At 49.9% G+C, this 22651-nt stretch overlaps 5 protein-coding genes across 5 annotated transcripts; 3 read left to right on the top strand and 2 right to left on the bottom strand.

The window, feature by feature from the left end:
- Positions 1-53: 53 nt before the first annotated feature.
- On the bottom strand, positions 54-9650 carry LAESUDRAFT_668561 (uncharacterized protein). Its single transcript, XM_040905379.1, has 25 exons — positions 9273-9650; positions 9091-9224; positions 8793-9039; positions 8534-8739; positions 8394-8477; positions 8256-8340; positions 8056-8203; positions 7906-8002; positions 7290-7852; positions 6023-7236; positions 5807-5965; positions 5646-5754; positions 5459-5582; positions 5209-5411; positions 4899-5151; positions 4782-4845; positions 4589-4727; positions 2857-4523; positions 2403-2800; positions 2194-2351; positions 1353-2134; positions 1262-1295; positions 1056-1199; positions 743-999; positions 54-690 (listed from the first exon to the last, which is right to left on the bottom strand). Exons 1-25 carry the CDS (start codon positions 9291-9293, stop codon positions 223-225), a joined length of 7758 nt encoding a protein of 2585 aa, XP_040770205.1. The 5' UTR covers positions 9294-9650; the 3' UTR covers positions 54-222.
- An 808-nt stretch (positions 9651-10458) lies between these two features.
- On the top strand, positions 10459-12372 carry LAESUDRAFT_639074 (major facilitator superfamily MFS-1; the record flags this gene model as incomplete). The annotated part of the gene is made up of 9 exons (XM_040903516.1): positions 10459-10656; positions 10716-10746; positions 10798-10905; positions 10966-11079; positions 11131-11340; positions 11398-11548; positions 11600-11749; positions 11807-12025; positions 12081-12372. 9 exons carry the CDS (start codon positions 10459-10461, stop codon positions 12370-12372), a joined length of 1473 nt encoding a protein of 490 aa, XP_040770204.1.
- A 492-nt stretch (positions 12373-12864) lies between these two features.
- Positions 12865-14725, top strand: LAESUDRAFT_668555 (uncharacterized protein). Its single transcript, XM_040905378.1, has 6 exons — positions 12865-12898; positions 12962-13394; positions 13451-13548; positions 13601-13644; positions 13701-14142; positions 14197-14725. The coding sequence occupies exons 2-6, from the start codon at positions 13215-13217 to the stop codon at positions 14552-14554; spliced, it is 1122 nt and encodes a 373-aa protein (XP_040770203.1). The 5' UTR covers positions 12865-12898; positions 12962-13214; the 3' UTR covers positions 14555-14725.
- A 2205-nt stretch (positions 14726-16930) lies between these two features.
- On the top strand, positions 16931-19340 carry LAESUDRAFT_808250 (FAD/NAD(P)-binding domain-containing protein). Its single transcript, XM_040914048.1, has 8 exons — positions 16931-17285; positions 17345-17441; positions 17502-17544; positions 17598-17644; positions 17697-18390; positions 18446-18599; positions 18651-18763; positions 18825-19340. The coding sequence occupies exons 1-8, from the start codon at positions 17089-17091 to the stop codon at positions 19268-19270; spliced, it is 1791 nt and encodes a 596-aa protein (XP_040770202.1). The 5' UTR covers positions 16931-17088; the 3' UTR covers positions 19271-19340.
- A 702-nt stretch (positions 19341-20042) lies between these two features.
- On the bottom strand, positions 20043-22414 carry LAESUDRAFT_718973 (cytochrome P450). The gene is made up of 11 exons (XM_040907540.1): positions 22061-22414; positions 21885-22000; positions 21817-21833; positions 21567-21755; positions 21365-21513; positions 21197-21312; positions 21009-21140; positions 20759-20948; positions 20626-20707; positions 20308-20571; positions 20043-20255 (listed from the first exon to the last, which is right to left on the bottom strand). The coding sequence occupies exons 1-11, from the start codon at positions 22311-22313 to the stop codon at positions 20168-20170; spliced, it is 1596 nt and encodes a 531-aa protein (XP_040770201.1). The 5' UTR covers positions 22314-22414; the 3' UTR covers positions 20043-20167.
- Between the last annotated feature and the right edge of the window lie 237 nt (positions 22415-22651).

Raw genomic sequence — 22651 nt, 5'->3', positions numbered from 1 at the left:
TTAGTTGACTGATACGTCCCTTCTACAGGTTCTCATCTCGCAGACGCCCTTTTGCCTTCTTTGGCTCATAGGTATCGCAGTTATCAGTGGGAAGCAACTGCCACTACTCTGCTGAATATGCAAGCGCTCGCTATGAGCTCGCTGTATGCTACGAGAATTTCACTATGAGATCATTCGTTACGACAAACAGGAGATGAGCAAGTCTCGTGAGCATCCAGCTATCTAAGAGACTTGGCGGCATGGAGAAAGAAAGCCTGTACGTCTCCAATACCCTACCCAATTTTGAACGTCGTCATATCCAAGCTGCTTCACACTCCGATCCATCAGCGAAGGGGAGACACGCATGCCTTTGTCTGCTGCTACTAGCGGCAGCAACCCCATGCTCTCCATATCTCCATCGGATGCCTTGATGATCGCCTGTCTGAAAAAATCCAACAGCCGCAATGCAGACTTTGCGTCGCCGCCCCACCCGTCCGTTTCAGAGGAGTCACTGTCGGCGGATATGCTTTCTAACCGGGCGAACCATTCTTCATATGGTACAAGCGGGACATCCAGCGCCGTTGACAGGTGCTCCATCAATTGCATCCAAGTGGCCGGTCGCGGATGAATGACGTGCAGCGTCTCTTTGCTAATGTCCCGAAGGTCCGCAATAGCTGCCGCTGCCAGATTGACTGGGATCCACGAGACACTCTGGTACCATAAGAGGTGAGAATGTGAGAAGACGATGAACAAAGTCTCCTACACTGTGACCTTCTGGCAGGCATCCGAGGTAGGCAGCCGATTGAACCAGAGCTGGCACCCAATGAGAAGTATCCCAAGCGCCATTGATGCTGCCACTCAGCAAACCGACACGGATTATGTTGGTCCTCAGGTTGAACCTTTCTCCTGCGATTTGCACTAGGCGCTCTGTCACCCATTTCGACTCTATGTAGCCAGTTTGGATGCTCGCGCGAGCCTCAACGATCGGTTCCTCTGGAGCAAAGTTCCCGCCGCTGGACTCTGGTGAACGAGATAAATTATGAACCGTTTGAGATAATTGCATCGAGTTCACGTACGGCGATAGACACCAATAGTACTGATGAACGACAGCACTGGTGGTACGGCTAGCATTGAAAGAGCGGAAAGATTAAGGAGATTGAGCGTTCCCTTGATCAATTGGGCGAACTCAGGCAAAGGTGAATAGAAGTCGATCATCCATGCTGCGACCATACATAGGTGGTCAGGATTGACATGAGAAAAGAAGTGCTCTGCAATAGCTCACCATTATGAATGATATGTGTAACGCTCGATGCGAGCTGTTGATTGAACATATGTGATTAGATGCATCGTTTACAATGTAGAGCATAACTCACCTCGCGAAAGAGCACCGTGTCGAGTCCGAGATCTTCCGCCGTGAGATCGGCTTCGAGCAAAGTCAATTTCGGGGAGCTTATATGGTCAACTGGTAGTCCTTGATTGCTGTACGCAGTGAATTGTCTCTCTTGCAAAGTTACCTCTCCCACGTGCCTGCGATTGAGAGCGTAAACCCTTTGAACGTTCTCGTCATTCAGTAGTTGGAAGAGGATGTGTGATCCCAGGGCACCCGTACTGCCAGTCAACAGAACCACATGGGGCGACGTTCGATCCGCAAGAACATGTTTTGTGCGATGCCGCTTGATCATTGAATTGAGGTGTTTCTCCAATTCCTGGCGCATCTGTTCCGCCTTTCCCTCGCCTACTTGCGCATTGTTCTCCTGCGTCGGTTCTTGTGAAGAGGGTTTGTCGATCCTCTGTTGGAGATCATTCACGGACACGTCTGCAAGCAACTGGAGCTGCGAAATCTCAGCAATGGGTCTGAGCATGTAGGACAACTTGGCCGCCGAGAGGGAATCGATACCGTAGGCGCTTAGTGGGACATCTGGTGAGAAATCTTCCTGCCGAATGCCCAACACCGCTCGAACCATACCTGCCATATGATCGATATCGCCGTTAGGTCCGTCGTCCTCAGTAGTCTGTGAAGCAATCAAGTGTTTTCCTAGCTTGGTCATTCCGAAAGTTCGGTCCATGGCTTCCCATTCGATGTCTGGGACGTAGCAATGAAAACGTTGGCCACTCTGAAACCTGATCAATGCATCCTCGAACCATGTGATCATTTCTAGTCATCGGAAGGATATGTCAGTGTCATAAACGACTGCGTTAGTGAGCCTTTATCACCTTCGGTGGACATGGACCATTCAAGTAAATGATTGAAGCGGGCATCACGTTGTTCTATGTTTCCAGCCAGGAGGAGCGACGAATCAATGATCCCTGGACACACAAACACGAATGCGTTTGTGGATAAGGCAATGGAGGCCTCTAATGCTGTGTTCGCGCTACGCCGGGAAGGATCAGCACGATAGTATTACAAACATAATGCTTCTCACCAATCATAGTTAGTCTGTCCACCGCTTCCAAAGAGCCCGGAAACTGATGAGAAAGCAATGAAGAACTCCAAACGCGCCGTATCAACGACGTTCTGGAAGGCCTGAACAACGCCCGCTTTTGCAGCGAGAACGACAGAGAAATCATCTGGATCAAGGCGCAAGAAACTGCGATCCCTCACAACAGCGGTGAGAACAATACAACCTCCTAGCTCCCCAGGTAGACGTCGAATGAGATCGTTCATGGACGATTCAGAGGTTGCATCTACAGCCTCAAAGTGAAGATCCACGTCCCCTTGGCTGAGCAGGTAGTGCGATATCCGTCTGACCATCAGGTTGGTACTCTCTGAGATACCTTGTTTGCCACGACGTGACGTCAGAACAATGTGTCGAGCACCTCTCTACATGATGGTTGATCAGTTCAGATCCTGTCATTATTGAGGGAGTCAAAGCGTACCTGATACATGAACAGTGCAAGATGCACACCGATATTTCCTATCCCGCCGAGAATCAAATATGTCCGGTCGGGATTGAAGGATGCCTGAAGAACGCCCTCGGGCTGTTTGACTGTGTCTGGCCGCTGATTCATGAGCGGGTCTGCTACGATCTTCGACATATCCATAGGAAGGTCGTTCAACAAGCAAAGCACTTCTTGAAGCACTTCACCCACGGAGCACGGATCTCTGCGCAATGTCCTCGCTATGCCATCACGTTCATCAGCCCAAAGGAAGATGCTGCCACTTCCTTCTCGCAGGAGACTTCTCAGGATCTGCACTTGTGGCGTCTCGTTGTAACCGGAAACAATCAAGTCAAACGGTTCCTCGCTGACACAAGCGAGGTCCACTAGGTTGACATCTTGACGGAGCTCGGTGACGAGCGCACCTTTCAGAGCGTAGGCGTGGCGAACGCAAACCCCGATGGGTGTGTCCGCGTGTGTCAATAGGATACGGAGCGACTGAAGGTAGCTAGGGTGTCGGTAGGCACTTAATCCGGAGGCGAGGATTGCGACTGTGCACCCTGGAATGCAGGATATGTAAGAAGCGCCAACTTCACATTGATCGTCTGCTATTCGGCATGTAGCTGCTTCATCCACGATGGCATGTTCCTCTTGGATATCCATAGTAATGGCCACAACTAACGCATCACATCGATCCGAGGCCTTTCCGTTGGATATTGTCCCGATCACAGCTGAAATACCTGAACATGTCGATACAAACCGTGGATTAATGACAACGTGGTTGAGAGGCGTGTTCGGCACGCTGAATGGCGTCGCAAATGAGTATGATCTCGGGGACATGGGAAGCAATGGAATCAGCCTGGGAACGAGGAGTTCGTTTTGCGGAGTGACAACAATTTCCAACTCGGCTTCCATGTGGTTAGGCAGCTTCTCCAGCATTTCCTGTCGCTGCGCTGCAGAGTATGAGCTTGGGAACACTACCAAACGAATAGTCCACCGAAGATATTCTCTTCTCAGAGCGCGCACTAGCCCGAAGGCTGGGCCTCCGTTGTTGTCTCCAGAAGCCGTGATCCAAACCTCAAGCTCCTGAGAGGTGTTGAGCCCACTGAAATGCCACTGCAGGTCTTGTTCTTGACCGGGAGTATAGTAGAAAACAAAACAATCTGCGGAACGAAAAAGACGCTGAGTCGACAGATCGGTGGCATTATGATGCCGTTTTTGTCCTTGTAGAATGATCACGTCAGCCACAGGTTCCCGATATGTCCGCAAAATCGATACGTTAGCGTTATCGGAAGAGGACTGAATGGACTTGAAATGTGTTGATTCTGAATTGGAACGTTCAGGACCTTGGGAAATAGAAATTTGTGATTCCCGGCTGGCAAGTATCAGTGTCCCGCCTGGCAGGAGAATGGTGCCACACAGCGTGAAACGTTGCTCCATGGATATGTGCTCGCGAAAGAAGTCAAACGATACCACGACGTCAACATATCCTAGTGCTTTTCGATATTCTGCGGACATTTCAGGGTTCGCCTCTATGGGCCGCACGATGCCTTGCCTGCGGTTGATGTCCATCAGGTTAGCATATTGAATATGTGGGACAATGACTTCTATGAAGAGCGTCGGGAATTGGCGCAAGACGTTCGATATTTGAATGTAGAATGAAGCATCTGGGACATTACAATTGAGCGTCACGCGCGGTTAAATCGAAATTATGGACAAAGGTAACACTCACGATTGCTCAGAATTAGGATTCTAACAATTTTGCGGCTGCGCTCAGATACAATTGAAGAGATGACACCATACAAAATCGATGTCTGTGTCGCAATGACCTGGCTCTCAGGCTTGCTGGCCCCTATTTCGCTTGACGTTGTCTAATGACTCTATTAAGTACACCCGTCGTGACACAATGGAGGAATTGTGCTTACATGCGCCTTGTTGAGACCATATATCTCAGGTTGATCAGGCTGACCTTGCACGATTCTTTTATGACTACAGTCTGCGTGAGTTATTTCCATATGAGACGGTCACTGGCGTGCTCTCACTGTTCGACACGTATGTCAGAATTCTTTTCCGTATATGCACTAATCGAAGGGTCGCTCCAAGATGCCGTCTTATGCCGTGTTTCCCGTGTATCTGGGGACTGATACCAATGACCTAGTGGCTGAAAGAGCACTTCAAATGATCGCGAGGTGTCCGGAGGAGGTTTCATCTTGTGCCTCTCTACCATAAGTCTTCGCAATGAGCATAGAGGCCTTCCGGCATCATCCACAATCATCATATTGTATGTTCGAGAGGCTGGTTTTGTGATATTCAGTGGACATATTCAAGGATGAAGCTCAGAGCGCCACATACTAGGTGTCCATTCACAGACGGTCACATGAGCATAAATATGCGCAGGGAAATAGCCCTCTCTGGGCGGTCGATGGAGGATGACCGCATCGACACGTGAAGGGAGAGAATAGACATATGTGTTGAAGTCACCACTGAACGCTTTGAATGCCGGTGCATGCAGGCATGCGTCAAGGATGGCTGGATGTAAGACATAGTTTCCATCGCTATAATCTGTCAGTCAACATCCAATTGACGACCGGCTTGTACGCACGCAGATAGAGTGGCGTCTAGTCCACGAATGGAAACCAGAGCCTCATCAGCACCATAATACATGTCAGTCACGCGTCTGAACCGCGGTCCGTACGCAGAGAAATATGACAGGGCGCGATAAAAATCTGAGCAATTTCGCCGCGAATCAGTTTCTCCATTGGCATTGCTGGAAACTCATTGCTACTCACTGGAACCAACATGATGCGGACATCGATTCCTGATAGCGCGTAAATCCAGGTCAGGTAGAGATCGAGGTGGCTGGAATGATAAATAACCGTCTGCGTGATGCCTTTCCGACTGTAATACAAATCATTAGGGTGGAAAAAGGGAGGAAGGGATTGAGACCCACGTGAGAGGCAGTGCTGCGGGTTGTCGCAGAAACAATGGATGTTACTGTCCACAAACATGCATCCAACTTCACTTTGACTTCAACAGGCCTCTCCGCAGAAAGAGATAATATTGATCGAAAATTCACGTTCATCAGCGCCGTAGCGCCAAATTCAAATCCCTGCCGTCAACCAGATTAGACGTGATGAATGGGATTTGTGTGTCGTGATATCCGTACCATCTCCACGAATCCAGCCGCAGGCATGATTGGCTCGCCTCTGACAATGTGTTCAGAGAGAATAGGATGCGTTTCCTTGTTCACTCTCAGATATTCATGGTTTAGTGGACCCCGGTGACGCGCCAACTGTTTTATGTAACCTGGTGTATCGGGATACAGAGGGAACGACTTCTTCTGGAACGGATAGGCAGGGAAAATGAGTTCGGTTTCGCTGCAAGTGCGTCCCGTGAGGATCGAGAAATCGATGAAATTATGTCCAACTGTGGTCAATTGTCCGCAAAGTTGTAGAATGTTGCGATGTTCGCAGAGTGTCCCACCACGCTTTGGCCGCCTGACGGTGGGAATAATGTTGCTCGTAGGATTTACTGCGCTTGAGATATACGAGGACAGTACCGGGTGAGGCGCGATCTCGATGAAAGTGTATGCGTTTGTGTTCTGCAGTGCTTCCAGCGCTCCTGTGAACAGTATCGGAGATCGTGTGTTTCTCCAGAAATAGTCAGCGTCAAACGGCCCTTGTAATAACTTCCCTGTAAGCGTCGAATAAACTGGAACCGAAGGCGTAAAGGGCCCGGGATAACGGTCGAACAATTCTCGCAGTCCGCTGCAGTACTCTTCTCGGCAGTGCTCCATCATCGAAGAGTGAATGGGGACACGGGTCCGAATTTTGCTGCTGAAGATGCCTCGGGAACGAGCAATATCTATTGCTCGATCGATTGCCACTTCATGACCGGCAATGGCGACCGCAGATGGAGAATTGTAGCAGGCAATTTCGAGGATATGCCCATCGCATTGCTGAGCATCGGAGATGATTGCCATGGCATCTTCTGGGCTGCATGACAGTGCTGCCATAGTTCCACCAAGCGTTTCGACTGACGAGAACGCCCTTCCGCGGAGAATGGCTAATTCAAGTGCCATAGATCTCGGAGCGGCACCAGACGCATAGATAACGGAAGTTTCACCGGCTGAATGGCCAATTACAATGTCCGGTTTCACGCCGATGCTGACCAACAAATCGAAGAGAGACATCTGGAACATAGCGATAGACGGAAGAATTAGAGAGATAGGCCATGTTTGTGGTATCTCCACTTGCGCTTCTTCACCGAATAGTCCATAATCGTTGACCATTGACATGCCTGTAAGACGCTTGTAGAGCTCGTCGAGCTCCATAACGCTGCGTCTAAAGACAGGAAATGCATTAAATAACTGTCGGCCCACTGTGAGAAACAATAATTAGAATATCGCGAGATTGTTATGGTCAGCGACTCACTGTCTCTGTGTTGGGGACCCTGTCCTGAGAAAACGAACACAACTGGATTCGCCGTTCTTGGGCAATGCAGAGGTGACGAGAACTCGAATGTAGACGTCTGATCCTCGTCAACGATTGCGTACGATCTCCACGTCATCTGTTTGGACCTTCGACCGAGAACGGTGGAGATGGTCGACAATTGGGCAGCATTTGCCGCAGCTAAACTCCTTATCGACTCTGATAGCATCACCGCGCTGCGGGACGATAGACCCCCAGCCATCAGAAGCTTCGGGCCTCGATCGGAGGTGGAACGTCGATCGAGCTCATGGACAACAGTTGGCGGGCTCTCCAGAACAATATGCCCATTCGAACCGCCTATTCCGGAACTTGCCAATGAAATCAAGTACTTGTCCCCGGAGTGGCATGGTAGCACGGTAGGCTCTAGAGGAACCTGCAAGTTGTACTCGTCCCAATGTATCTCCGGGTTCAGTCGCTTAATATTCACGTTCGGTGGGATGACGCGATGCTTTAAAATTGAAATGACCTTCGAAAGACTTGCCAGACATGCGGCAATCTCTGTATGACTGCAGCTCAACCAGTCAGCCGTTATGACGCCAGTCAGTCAATCAAGACAAACCCGATGTTGCCTTTAACGCTTCCGATGAGCAGCCTATCTTCTCTTTTGAACTGCGCTCCAACCCAATTTGCTTCAGTGGGGTCTCCTTTAGCGGTACCTGTCAAAGGTTTCCATTTAACAGTGAGAAAAGACTTAGCAGATCTCACAAACCCGTAGCATGTAACTCTACGTAGTCAACTTCTTGTGGAGCCCTTCCTGCACGTTTAAATGCTTGAACCATAGCCTCTTGCTGAGCATCTGCTACTGGAGCTCCTGGAGGGCCCCCAGCGCCGACGGAATTGATAGCAGTACCTAGAATCTATGGAATGGGTGAACACGGATTTCACAACTTGTGGATGGATTTAGCGAACAGTAGCATAAATGCGATCGCGATCCCGCAAAGCATGCTCAAGAGGCTTTATTACGATCGCAACACATGCCTCCGCCCTGCCAAAGCTTACATGGTGATGTCAGGATGACTGCCATGTCAACGAAACTGATTCACCTACCCGTCTGCATCTGCATCAAATGGTTTACATTTGCCGTCTTTGGATAGGAGGTGTCCTTGACTGTACGACAGCCAGTCTATAAAGCTAGACATGCAGTGAATGGAATGACAACGACACAAAGATTGATGATCCCTACTCACCGAACATTCAGCTGACATCCGGCAATGACAGCAGCCTCGCAATCACCATGTTGAATAGCCTGGATGGCCAGATGAAGTGCCGTTGCGGTGGAACTACATGCCGTATCGGTAGGTACGGAAGGACCAAGCAAATCTAAATGGTTCGAGATCCTGTTTGCTACCATGGATGGATAACCGGCAAAGGAACCTCGCGCCTCGAACTCATCCTATTTGACATGAGGGTCTAGTACAATAGGATAGTATCCAATGACCGACATACCGAATCTGTGACACTGAGTAAATCAAAAGCATTGCCGGAGGTGAAGCACCCGACGTTCTTCATTCTGTAGTCAATACCGGAGTCCAAGAGAGCCAGGAAGCAATTCTCAAGTAATTTCTTCACAACGGGCGCCATGAGTCTTGCATCGCGGGACGATATGCCAAACTCTACGTTGTCAAACATGTCGATATTCTTCAAGAACGAACCGCTATCTGTTTGTACCTTCCCCAAATCATTACCTTTCCAGCTAGTTTGATATATGTTAGTGTAATCTCATGATCATAGAGCAGGTACATACGCTTCTATGTTGAAACGCTTAGGAGGAATGCGCTCGTATGACTCGCCACCACGGAGTAGGAAGTCAAAGAACGCGTTATGGTCGAGGTTCTCATCGAAGAATGCACCGCTTGGTAGTTCTGCGGAGATACCGACCTGAAAACGTGTGTTAGATTCAGCATAAGACGGAATGTGAATACTGACGATTGCTACTTTCGATGACATGGCCGATGCTGCACAAAAAAGAGAAGGAGTTCTGAGTTATCATAACTAAGAGAAAGACGTGTATATCATTAGTGGGTAGCAAAATTGGTGAACCACTTGCGGAGATAGTCATCACAAGGTGTTGAGGGTCCTCCATTTGGAAATTCAGATACCTGGTGGCATGAGGGCTTGCCGCAGTTGATGAAGGCGAGTGTGCATCAGAAACCTGATCGCTCGTTATCAGAGAAGCAGTTGCGAACTAGAGATGGCACGACTCCATGAGCGACCGAGAAAGTATCGCGCCTATAGTGACAGAAACATGGAAGAGATAATGTAACAGAAGTTCTAGCTGATACTAGTAGGGTATAGGGATGTGTCAATCTCTTCGAAAGCGACGTAAGCATACACGTATAATGGAAGACATGAATCCTGACGAGGATTTTTGAAATTTGCTAAATGGTATCACTATGCAATCTGGATATAAAAGGAAATAGTACATGAGCGCTGACCGGGACCGCTGATAGAAAGTGACAGCTCGGTGTCCCCGGGCATCCCGCGTCCCTTGCTCGGACCAAGTAATTGATATCCGGCAGCGACAGGGCACCAATGAACCAAGTCTCATTCTCCGGCCAAGGGACGTTCCGTTCTACGCATTGGACATATCAGATCATCATCGCTGATGCTGCTCGCTAGGAGGCTGCCACATGGTAGAAAAATGTTGGTCATTTCGACACGTAGGTGTCCCCCGCGACTTCGCTGTCTCTCCGAAGTCAGTTGACACATTTTGGCTATTTTTGCGTCCGTAATAAATGCCTTTCCTAGTGTTAGCAGTAATCGCATCAACAGATTGCAAGGGTGCCGACTCCCGAGTACTGATCCCCCCTTTTACACCCCATCACACGCACAGTGATGATCAGGGTGTGCCAGCCTGCCGGGACCAACACTATATCACTCTCTGGCGCTCATTATCCATTTCATCATGGCACCTTCCGTGCATGGAAGGTACTTGCTTGAAGGACAAGAGGTGCATTTCCCAATCCCTTCAAGCTCTCTCTCTCCCAGACGCAGGGTGACCTCCCCGATGCCGAACACTGTCGAAGTGGACTCTTCCATGGACAAAGAGACAGGCTCTCTTCCTCCGCAGCCTTTTGGTAGCACCGACGTGCCCGACGTGAATGCTTTCGACATGCTGAGCACGCTGCCCACTGGGCGCAAGCTCACGCTGCTTTCCATCTTCTGCTTCTCCCTCTTCCTTGACACGTTCAATAACTCCTCTCTTTTTGCCGCTATTCCGCCCATCGCTCTTCAGCTCGACATTCCCAATAGTCAGAGCGCATGGCTTCTGAGCGCTTACCAACTCACATTTGCTGCTCTGCTCCTAGTCGTGAGCGGTCTTCTTGTTGACTCTTCAAGCTTTGGCTCACAACCCATCCTTCCTCACAGAGCGGCCGAGTCAGTGATCTGTACAATCCCAGTTAGTGTCAGGAACACGTGCCTGGACAATGTGTGCTCACCGTGTTTGCAGAATGGGTGTTCGTCATTGGCGCGTTCGCCATGGGCATCTTTGCGCTCGTGGCCGGCTTCATTCGCAGCGAGGTGCCGCTCCTCTTATTCCGAGCACTCATGGGAGCAGGTATATCTATCCGTCTTAGGCCCCACCACCTCGGAGCACTCATGCTCACCTATTGTGCAGGAGGTGCATTAACCATCCCGTCCGCCCAACACCTCATTGTACACATGTATCCGGATCCCGTGCAGCAGGCGAAAGCTGTTGCTGCATTCGGTGGCATGGGTGGCATCGGAATGGGTGAGCTCCACCATATTCAAAGTGTCAGGCATTGCTCACGCGAGTACGTAGTTCTTGGCTTGATCATCGGTGCACTCTTTGTATCGTACACGTCGTGGCCATGGGTGTTCTATTTTAGCTCAATCGTCTCTGGCGTTATCACGCTCTCTATCCTGCTTCTCGTCCCGAACATCAGCCGCACCGGCCATACGAAGGAGTCTCGCACCGCCCGTGTGCTACGGTTCAAGCGTCTGGACATTATCGGTGTGACGATTTTTGCAGGTGAATAGCAGGTCGGCGACACAGTGGACCGGCATGCTGACGACTGTTCAACGGCAGTTGCCCTCATCCTCTTCATCTTCGCCGTCACCTCTGGTGCAACGTCTGGATGGCGCTCCGCGCGAATCATTGTGCCGCTCATCATCTCCTTCGTCCTCTTCGTCCTCTTCTTTGTGTGGGAAGCGAAGATCCCAGAGTCGTATGCTGCACTGTAAGCTGGTCTGAGCACGATTCCTGTTTACAATGCTGATGCTTTTCGCAGTCCGCCCAAAATGTGGCGCTACGAAAACTTCACGATCCTCCTCGCCATATCACTTGTTCCATTCATGTGGTGGGGTTCCATCTTTCCTCTTTTTGCGTGGTATTGGGAGACAGTGTATGGCTGGACGGCCATCCGGAGCGCTGAGCATTTGTGAGTCCGCGACCTAACAGTCCTAGTCGGGCGTTGCTGACTCTGGTCCTCGATTAGCCTTCCCATCGCTCTCGGTATCTTCCCAACATTGCCTATTTCGGCTGGTCTGCAGTCCAAGCTGCGGCTGAAGTGGGTGATTGCTATCGGCTTCTTCTTGATAACCGCCGGAACGCTCCTCCTCCCCTTCGCTGGTACGAAGGAACGCTACTGGCCGCTCGTCTTTCCTGGCTTTTTGTTAGGCACTGCGGGTGCAGCATTGATCTATGCCACAACCAAGTAAATATGCCCTGGATGCTTTCTCAGACAGATTCGCTGATCCCTTCTTTTACAGTATAGCATTGCTTGCAGTCACGCCGTCGTCGGTTTCTGGCATTGTCGCTGCCGTGTTCATGTGCGTCCTTCAAGCTGGCGGGGCCACTGGAGTAGCAATCGTGACGTCTATACAGACCAGCGTCCAGATCTCTCATGGAGGTCCAGACGGGTTTGCAGGGCGCGCGGCTGGCCTCTGGTTCCTCGTCGGAATTACTGGGACGATGGGAATTCTCTTCTTGATTTTCATGAAGGACACTGTTGGCCCTGTCGATCCGACCGCTCCTCACGAGCATAAGGAGAGTCTCCGATAACTTCCATAACATGCGATTTCGACCTATCCTTTACGAACTCTCCGATCCTACTCATATGCCCATTCCATGGACTCATTCCAGTTGCCGAATCCTTCGGATGCTCGTATCATCACTGTTCAATGCCTGAAGCGCGATTTTTAATTTTATCAGTATCACGCGTCCAGCATGCCACAGGCATGGGCATCGTGTCGGGTTCGTTTTGGGTGAACTCCCCATGTTCAACATTTGACGTGTGAAACCTTCGGCTGAGAATTCATATCAGTTCAACAAGCTCGACCAGAACGATGAAACCGGGCAAATACGCATTAGTCTCCGATAGGACGCACGGAGATCCGTCTCCTCGATCTCATACTTTTACGGCATGCCCCCATCGATGTTATACCATCCACCTGGCGAAATGATCGCGAAACGACTTTTGCAAGCCGGCGGAGATGGTGAGCTGATGCAGTCAAGCCAGAGCCAGAGCGTGTTGAAGCTCCGTGCGATCCGAGCCTCCGACGTATCAATTTTCGCTGAAAGACTCTCAGTATGTACATCATTCCACACACTGGCAGGCTTCTTCGGAAACTTACATGAGCTGCATCACAAGGTCGCATCAGCCTGTCAACAGCACGGTCATAATGATGGACATCTCGAAACGGCGCATTCGTATTTCGATAATGATGCCTGTATCATGAGGCTCGAACTCAGTTTGAGATCGCCCGCGTTATCAACGCACAGCACAACCACCCGAGATGCCGTTTAACACGATCAACTACAATGATATGCCTCCATCATGCAACGGCAGTACCTGAGAACTGTTTGGACCATGATTTCTGTCCAGGTGCCTCAAAAAATTGTATATGAACCCATCAAGGCGCGATTTTATTGCATCTCGCGACGCCTCGCTGTTCTACAAGACAAACTTATTCGCCATGAACGTCTCCGAGATCATCAACCCCTACACTCCCTATGCTTACCTCCCTCGCGATATTGCATTTGAGACCCGCGTTGCCACTTTCATTCTTGTCGGTTCGTTAGGAGTACGTGGATTACAAACCGCATGTCGAACAATCTAACCCATGGATCCCTCGCATAGGCTATGGTGTGGGACGTTCTCAGTAACACAGTGAATGATTACATCCTCATAACAAAGACAAAAGTCAACCTGCCGGTCTACGTCTATTTTTTTTCAAGGCAAGTGATTCTGAAAATGAACATTATTCTACCCACTGACATCTTATTACAGGTTGGCAGCGATGTCGTATATCGTGCTCAGCACGGCCTTCGAAAGTATGTATTGACATTGCGACGTTTCGCCCGTCCCCTGACGTTTCGTCAAATATCAGCTGCACCTATTGGCCAAGGTCGCTGCCAAGCACTTGAGCTCACGCTCGACGTTTGTTTTGCTCTGGCAGTGCCTGCAACCTGTCTTCTGTTCTTCTTTCGCATCCGGGCCGTCTTCAGTGGGAATCTGTATGTTCAGGCATTTTTCTTCGTGGTGTGGCTCAGCGTCGTCGCCGGGTCATTCACCATTATCGAGGCGGTAAAGGCTACAAATATTGGCCCCACGCCGTACTGCCTAAATGCAAGCCTGAAGGCGTACGTATCCGCTGCTGGAATCACTCCTCTCATACACGACACACTTGTTTTCTTGGCAATATCATTTCGGCTAGTGATGAACGCTCATGGAGACGACCGCCTTACGACTCGAGTCCGGACATTCTGGTCAGGGAAATATCTCCCTGCAATTTCGAAGGCTCTATTGCAAGATGGACAAGCATATTACATGTATTTGCTTCTCAAATTGACCGGAGTCGACCTAAGCTAATGGAAACACTCTAGAATCACAGTAACAAGCAATTTGCTCACAGTCATCATGGTTTACGTTTATTCCGTGCCCGTGACATACAGGACTATGTTCACTGTCCCTAATATCTTTCTTACGAATGCGATGGCCTGCCGCGTCTTCCGTGGGACGAGACTGGGTTACGGAGGCATCATGACCCCTAGTGGCCAGATGAGCTTGAATCGCCGTGAGCCTATCACGAATTCAATTCCACTCGCCTTGCATCATCGTGATTCCCCATCGCGGCACATCCAGTCCACCTCTGACCATGGTCTTAATTCCGGATCATCTGATATCCGAATCACCAAGACTGTCGCGGTGGAGGAAATCCGTGACATGGACTACAAGGTCTAGGCATGTGTAGGCATCATACTGATAACATGGATGTAACAATGCTCAAGGCCGACTCGTGCGCTAGAGGGAGGAAGGGATACAGTTTATTGCAGCCCGGGCCTGTAGACGCTATTCCTTGCTGCAGATGTACCTTGTGAGCGTATATGGTTTTTGATGAAGATACTTACATGCGTTCGCTACGAGTCATGAGAGAAGAGTTGCGGGCGAGATCACGGACCATTTATTCATCATTCACGCTATGGAGTTCAGTAAGTTTAGCAACGACAAACAATCACGCGCATGGATGTGCAGGCACCCGACATTCGCATGAACTCGATAGAATGAGCGAATAGTCCGGTGACAGTGAGCACGTTGCACTTGTGGATGGTCTAGATGACAAGATGGCGTGCCGAACAGTGAAATACGGAATACACAAGGAATTCTATCAGTAGTTGAGCTATCATCATTGCTGATGATGGATACTCTTATGGATGAGACTCTGAGCTGTCGGATCGATGGCAGGCCGAACAGGTTTCTTCATGAATCGTGGAGATCAAGAAGAGGACATTCACTGCCTCACCGACGAGGAATCAGAGGATGGCCGCGCGCCCTGCAAAACCGTTCCGTCCTTCCTGGAAAATCTGGACACCGATCTAAATAGACAATAGCTTCGCCAGTTTGGAGAGAACACGTCAACATGGCAGCGACAATTCCGAAGACAGATAAAGGTATGGACGCCAGCAGCGCTATGCTGTGAACGATGGGGGTCAGCGAAAAATCAGTCTGACAAGGCATGTATGAAGAACGATTTCGGCCGCCGATGCTACTCCAAGGCATGGAGTCAGAAACATCGGACAGACGTACATCAAGCTGCGCCTGGGCTTCGATGTCTGCATGGTGTTCGCCGCGGTGGCATTATTCAATTACTAATGCGCTGACAGCGTGCTGTGACTGAGCGGACCCCGGAGCCAAGGCTGTTGTTCTATCTGATAATCTACCCGCTAGCAGAACACGTCTACTTCTTCCAGTCAATATATAAATGAACCCGGACTCCACGTTGCTGTCCAGGTCACCCACCTTATAATTAGCACTGTCACGGGCTTTTTTTTTGGACACCCGTCCGACTTGACCAGACATCGGCTAGGCTCAAGATTCAGTGTGACACTTTAGGACAGCGTGCGACAAAGAGGTCTTGGATCGTGTCAGTACAAGAATGGACACGCGCTGGTATAGGGTGTAGCACCGACCAGTGGTCATCCTGTCTGTCATTCGGATTGGCGCCCGTTCAGAATTATATCCGATGACTGCTGCCTATGGAAGCTTGCTTGCACTGTTCATATTGATGGCTCGAACGGAGAGAGTGCACATTTCTGGAACAAATACAGGTTGCATTCTTGTTTCATGTCCAGGTATAGAAGCACCTATAAGGTCCCATCTTTCATCACCGCGTAGGCATGCCGCATGCATACTATCACTATGTACTAGAACCCTTGATTGAAAGAAGCATCATATCAAGGGCTTGAGCTTGATCGATTGATCTCCCTGAGACGCAACGGGAGTCGAGCTTTCAAGGGCGCATGACCTTGAACCTCGGGCATCGCTCTCACTGATGATAAACCGAGCCACCGTGCCAGTACATACAATATCACAAATGTAATTCGGAAATTCTCAAGCAATTCGTGGAAAATAACTGCCCGAAGGCCACGGTGATTGTCAAACACAAGCCCTTGTACGAGGTATTTGCGTCGCTATGTTGAGATTAAAAGAAACCTGTCTATCAGCACATAAGAAATAATCGATGTCGGAGGCATTCACCTTGCAAAGTGTCAGGCATGCATACGTTGCCTTGAGCAGAAACCTGAACTTGTAAATTTTTCAATTCGGATGCTGTTCTAATTATATGAAGCACGGCGTCTCTATTTTGAATCCAGCAGTTTGTGCAATCGGGTTTCCGAAGCCGGGTTCTTGTCAACACATATGTAAGTCCAATCTGCCGATGTGAGGCGTTAAGGTCCGAGGCGACCATCTCTTCGCTGTCACGACTCATCTTAGAAAACATCACCTTGTAGCGAACACGGTCTCAACGATCAGATGTCGTCGAATTCTGACCAATTTCCATAGGCACACTGAGGCACAGTGCCAATTTGTTACCGAATGTGTCGTAAACAGCCATCTATACACCAAAGGCTCATCATTTGATGAACACGAAACAGGGATGAAGGTGCCCACTCACATGTTGCGGCACGGGTAGAAACAACACATTTTGCCGAGGCATGCTTGACAGTCGGCGATGGGTGATGAAGGACCATTTGTATAGCACCCAAAACACATCCTATAACGTGAAGATCAAAATAGACATCAATCCCAATGATCGTGCCATACAGGACCTTGCCAAGTACGTACATGAAACTATCATAGTCGCTTTTGTAGAGATATCGACTTCGCTCCTGAATAGTTTCTCCTAACGTGCTACGTATATAAGTAGGAACCGCTTTCCTATACAATCCATACCAATTGAGCAAGCACGCGGATACACTTACCTTCGTCCAAACACTATGATACCTGTAAGCGTTGTGAGTGCCAGTACCACTAGTATCCTGGGAAATTCCCTCACTCGTCTCGGCTATTTTAACCAGCCCAAACATACCGCTGTCCTCGTCATCGGAGGCGGACCTGCCGGAAGCTATGCTGCCAGCCTTCTGAAGCAGGAGGGTCACCAAGTTGTGCTCTTGGAATTTGCAAAGTTCCCTAGGTCAGTTGTCCGCTGCCCTTGCTCATTTGTCAGCTCCTCACTAGCACGTCAAAGTATAGATATCATGTCGGCGAGTCCATGCTGCCCTCTCTCAGGAACTACCTGCGCTTCATTGACTTGGAGGAGGAGTTCGAGAGTCATGGATTCCTTACCAAGGTCCGTTTAAGATCTGCCTTTCTGTGTACATCGGCCCATCGATAACACTGATTCCTTCAGCCCGGAGCTAGTTTCAAGCTCGTACATGGCATTCGCGAGAGCTGTTAGCATCAATCTTATATTTTTAGGGAACTGTGACATAATCTTTTGTCGCAGGGACTGACTTCACGGCTCTGGGTCCAGGATATGGCACCTGGAATGTGGTACGTTGGATCGCCTCCCTGAAAGGCTTGCTATTTTCTCAACGTCCATCAGATCCGTTCCGAGATGGACGAGATGTTGCTCCGTCACGCGGAGAAACAGGGCGTCAAGGTGTTCGAGGAGACACGTGCGGAGAGCATCGACTTCGAGGGCGAGCCCGACTCGTCCCGACCCACCGCGGCGCATTGGACCAACAAACGGGGTGAATCTGGGAAGATCACCTTTGACTGGCTCGTTGATGCCTCCGGCCGTGCGGGAATTATGACCACGAAATACCTCGCCAATCGCGAGATGCGTGAGAGTTTGCGCAACGTCGCTGTGTGGGCCTATTGGAAAGATGTAAAACGATATGAAGAAGGAACTAAAAAGGCTAACTCTGGCTGGTTTGAGGCTTTGACCGGTGATGATAACATTCCCGTCGAACATTGTCTGCCGCTTACCCGTTCTGATACCCGCAGACGAGAAGGCTGGTCTTGGACGATCCCTTTACACGATGGAACGACCTCAATCGGTGTTGTCATGCATCAAAGTGCCTCCAATGTGAAGAAAGCAAAGCTCAATGCTGAGGGCAAGCGCCCCACTTTGACCGAACATTACCTGGAGCAGCTCGAGTTCCTCCCAGGTATAAGGGAGCTGATCGGAGACCAAGGAGCGATGATTCCGGATAGCACCAAAAGTGCCGCGGACTACAGTTATTTTGCGTCTCGTTATTCCGGGGATCATTTCCGCGTTATCGGAGATGCTGCCAGTGAGTCAATCGCTAGCAAGACGAGTGCCCCAGCTGACTGGAGACTTGTATGCAGACTTTGTAGACCCGTTCTTCTCCTCCGGTGTACACATTGCGATGACTGGAGCGCTCTCTGCTGCGTTGACTATTTGCGCATCAATGAAAGGTCAAGTTAGCGAAGAGACTGCACAGGAGTGGCATGATGCAAAGGTCGGCACGGCACATACCAGGTAATGGTGAAACTGGTGCCGTTTGAGAACCTTACTTAGCCTTCCATCTAGGTTTCTTTTCGTTGTTCTTGGAGCCTACCAACAGATGCACCTGCAGTCGGTGCCTTTGCTCAGCGATTTTAATGCTGATAATTTTGACACAGCCTTCGAGATGTTCCGACCAGGTAACGCGGCTATGAGGTCTCCTTGGTAATGAGGTACTGACATGCAAATGTGCACCTTCAGTTATCTTTGGATTGTCGGACAGCTCGACGAAGTTAACGGACCACAAGGTGCAGGAAATGATGGATGTCCTACAGAGCTTCTTCGACCCCCACATTGACGAAGAGAATGTGAAAGCCGTCCGTCAGCGATATGGTCCAGAGCTACTCAGCATGAATGCTCCAGTTCTCGGGCGGCACAAGATAGAACAGATAGCCGAAAAGGACGAGGAGGGAGAGCGCGTCATGAAGAAGTTCGACGCGCTGAAGGTATTCAGCGACGATGTAGAGGCGACTTACATGGGCCGCCACGCGTTGCTTGGCTACGTGGCAAACATGGTCAAGGGTCAACTCGGATTGAAGAAGGCTCCCAAGCCAGTTATCGATGCTACGGACGAGCACATCGTAACCAATACTTCAGATGGACGTAGTGCTGCTGAAGAGGCTAAGGAGGTCACCGCTGCCGTTTAACGCGATACCATTCTGATGAGTCGAGTTGCTCCCGTAGAGAAGTTTCCCAGGGGTATACATTGTGTAACCGTCTAGTATGCCTATGATTGTCGTTGGTTTTGATAATCAACCTGAGGCGACTGATGCTCAACTTGGGCTGCTGTCATATCACTGTCATATCAAACTCGAACTCACTGAGTTAAGCAGGAGACCTGCAGCTTAGAAATGAAAAGCACTCCATATTTAGGTATTGAGAGGTCAAGCTCACAGCCGTATATGGTCGGCAGACTCACGGCAGCTGAACTTGCATGAGACCGCGATCAAGTCGAATATCCTCCAAGATCGTTGCTAAGGCGGTAGCATAATTGGACGGGCGCAGCATGCTCCTGTTTCATCGCTCTGTTAATCAGCTGTCCAGATGAATTGAGCTCGTGTCAGCGCATCTCGCACTACAAAGAAAGTACCGACTCCTACCGTAAGAAATTAATGTCCTGCAAAGGCCGCCCAAATCGGAGACTATTTAGTAATGATGATAAAGCGTGACATGTGTTGATGTAAGTAGCTGATGATGTGAAAGACAATTGAACCAGTTAAATGAGTGCCGAGTGCGAAAACGAGCCCAGACATAGGTCGGATGTTAAGTCGGACGTGACCCTCTCCCGGAGAATTTGCGTGACAAACGAGCGCTTGTTTATATTGTTCAAGCTCAGCAAGATCTTCAGCCAGAGTTATGAGTCTGCAACCTGAGCGTTGCAAACGCGTACGGAAAGGCATCCGCTTGCAAAAATGAACTTGGCGGAAGATGCATCTAGTAGGTAGCATACTTATGATTGGAAAAGCCATGACATACACAATAACAACCTGGCGACTACATAGAGGCTGTGACTGTATCCGAGAGGGTGATACCTGCCACGCCGACTACTCAGAAGCAAGGATGCTTTGAGCAAGCAGACTCCTAGCCTGCGTTGTGCGAGGTATGAAATTGCACTGCACGTTCTCTGGGAATCTGTTATGTTGCTTGAGATTTCATCAATTTCAAGGAAACCGCAAGCACGCACATTATGGAACCAGGAGTGTACTTCAACTCGGGGATGATGTCGTTACCTCGCGCGTCCTTGGTGGGCACAATATTGCAGATTGCGAGCAAGGTAGAGATTACGGCAAAGATCGTTCCCTCTGCAAAGTAGAAGCCCGGGCAGGCACGCCTGCCGAAGCCGAATGAGAGATCCGTGACCTTGCGCATCTCTGAATCCTCGAGGCCGTAGCGTTCGGGCTTGAATTCCATCGGTTCGGTATACACAGCTGGATCATGCAGCATGTGCCTGGATATTCAGTGCGATGAGGCATACAATGCGTAAAATTGTCGCAATACGTACCATACGTTGGGCGAGAAGAGCGTGCCTTTCGGGAAGTACACGCCTTCATAAACGTCATCCTGGGTCAGCGAGTGCGGCAGCCCTATTGCGCGTAGTCAATGTGAATGCGTGAAAACATATGTAGAGAATAGACCTAGTGGGACAGCAGGAACCCAGCGAAACACCTCCGCAATGAGGCTTCGAATATAGGGCAGGGACGGTCTATCCGTGATGGCCGGCAACCTATCATTCCCAACCACACGGTCGAGCTCGAGCTGGGCCTTCGCCTGCACGCTTGGGTACCGCAGCATCGCAAGGATGAATGTGAATATGGTAGACATATTCTAAATGCGCATTTCAGCACACAGGTTTCAAGCAAAATATGATTGATGCGCAGTACGCACAGTATCGAGACCTCCACCCATCACCGCTGACGCAGCCCAGACAACCGTATGCTCTTCCTTGTCAGATGGCCGACCGTCAGCTTGCTGAAGAGTCGTTGCACATAGGTTGGGCGTCGTTGCAATACCGGAATCCTGGTGGACGCAAATAATTCACGGGATTCCGCTTATCAATCGAAAGTAATGCTTACGAGGTTTTCTTTGCACCAATTGTATGGGTTCCATGAGGCATCCCAGACAGTCTTACGCCACACTTTGGCAGTGCGGAGGAAGCCGGCACCTGGCATCCACTCTGGGAGGTACCTCACTACGCGGACGTCAGGATCCAGAATCAATAGAGAAAATTTAGTTTGGCATACACTGAGGAATGAAGTCAACGAGAAATGCGCCAGGTGCAGTGGCAGCGCTAAAATTGTCCATTGCTTTCATAGGGAGCGTGATCATAGGATCGTCTTCCTTCTTGACAGGGTATCCATACGTGACTCGCATAATAATGGCTGCGATGTGGCTGAAAGCGATCGCGTCAGTGTGTGTGAGCGCAATGATGTACAGATCGCTCACAGCTTGGTCTTCCCGATCAGAGAGGTTGGATCATTCAGCACAGCATGGGTGAGCCTTCGTGCCTCCAGCTCCTGTATAGAGTAGTAACGTGGCACAGCAGACTGATTGAAGTCCTGGGATACGAGTTTGCGCTGTGCTCTCCAGTAATCACCGTAGGGTTGAAGCGCGAATTCATCAAGGTACCCGCAGCTGCATTTGCGGCACACTCTTGAACTTTGCAGACACAAATTTAACAGGACTATTCACGTACAGATCACCAGCCATCACCTGGAAAGAATTCAGCACCATCAAGCTCGTGAGCTGAGTAGATTCACTAACCAAATGGGGTCTGTCGGAATAGAGCGATGAGCGCTTATCCAACAAATCTTTTGCTATCTTGGACGAGTTCAATATGACCATCGGACGCCCAAGAATCTCAAGGTAGATGATGTCGCCTGAATATCATGGTTGAGCTTGAGTTAGGATAAAGAAGCCGCCCAAGATAAAGTGCGAACCGTAAGTCTTCTGCCACCTCGAAAACGTTATCCAGGGATCAAACTTTGGGATTGCAAGCGCATTACCGATAATAGGTATGCGCCGCGGGCCAGGGGGCAAGGAGCGACGAGCACCATGGCTGAACAGCTGGTACGCCACAAGGAAACCGGCAAAAACGGATGTGGCGATGACAAGAGTGGTGCTGTGGATGAAAACGCGTGCTATGGCCCCGACAGCCACCGCAACAACGCTGGCTGGAAATAGGCCCTCCATCTCTGAGCGACAATAGATGACGAAAAGTCAACCACCGGGACACAGGAGGGGTTGCGAGTTTATGTCGAGGCATTCGGATTTCAAAGCGGTATGCCAAGTTCCCAAACCTAGTGTGGAAACGCAATATTGGCACTTGATCAGGTCCTCGAGGTCCCTCTGAGACGCACCGATGGAAGGTCAGACAGACTTCGCATCTATTATCGGTCTCGGCCTCTCCTAGAATAGCATATGTCTGCTGCAAACCTTAACGGAATTGCCGGACGAACGACATGATGTGAAGAGAGCATTGGCCTGTGCTAGGACACGATGATCGTGCCTCATCAACTTGAAATGCCGCC

The sequence above is a fragment of the Laetiporus sulphureus genome (assembly GCF_001632365.1).
Source record: "Laetiporus sulphureus 93-53 unplaced genomic scaffold LAESUscaffold_1, whole genome shotgun sequence".
Lineage (NCBI taxonomy): Eukaryota > Fungi > Basidiomycota > Agaricomycetes > Polyporales > Laetiporaceae > Laetiporus > Laetiporus sulphureus.
The sequence above is the reverse complement of the archived record's forward strand: the minus strand, read 5'-3'. Positions and strand labels throughout refer to the sequence as shown.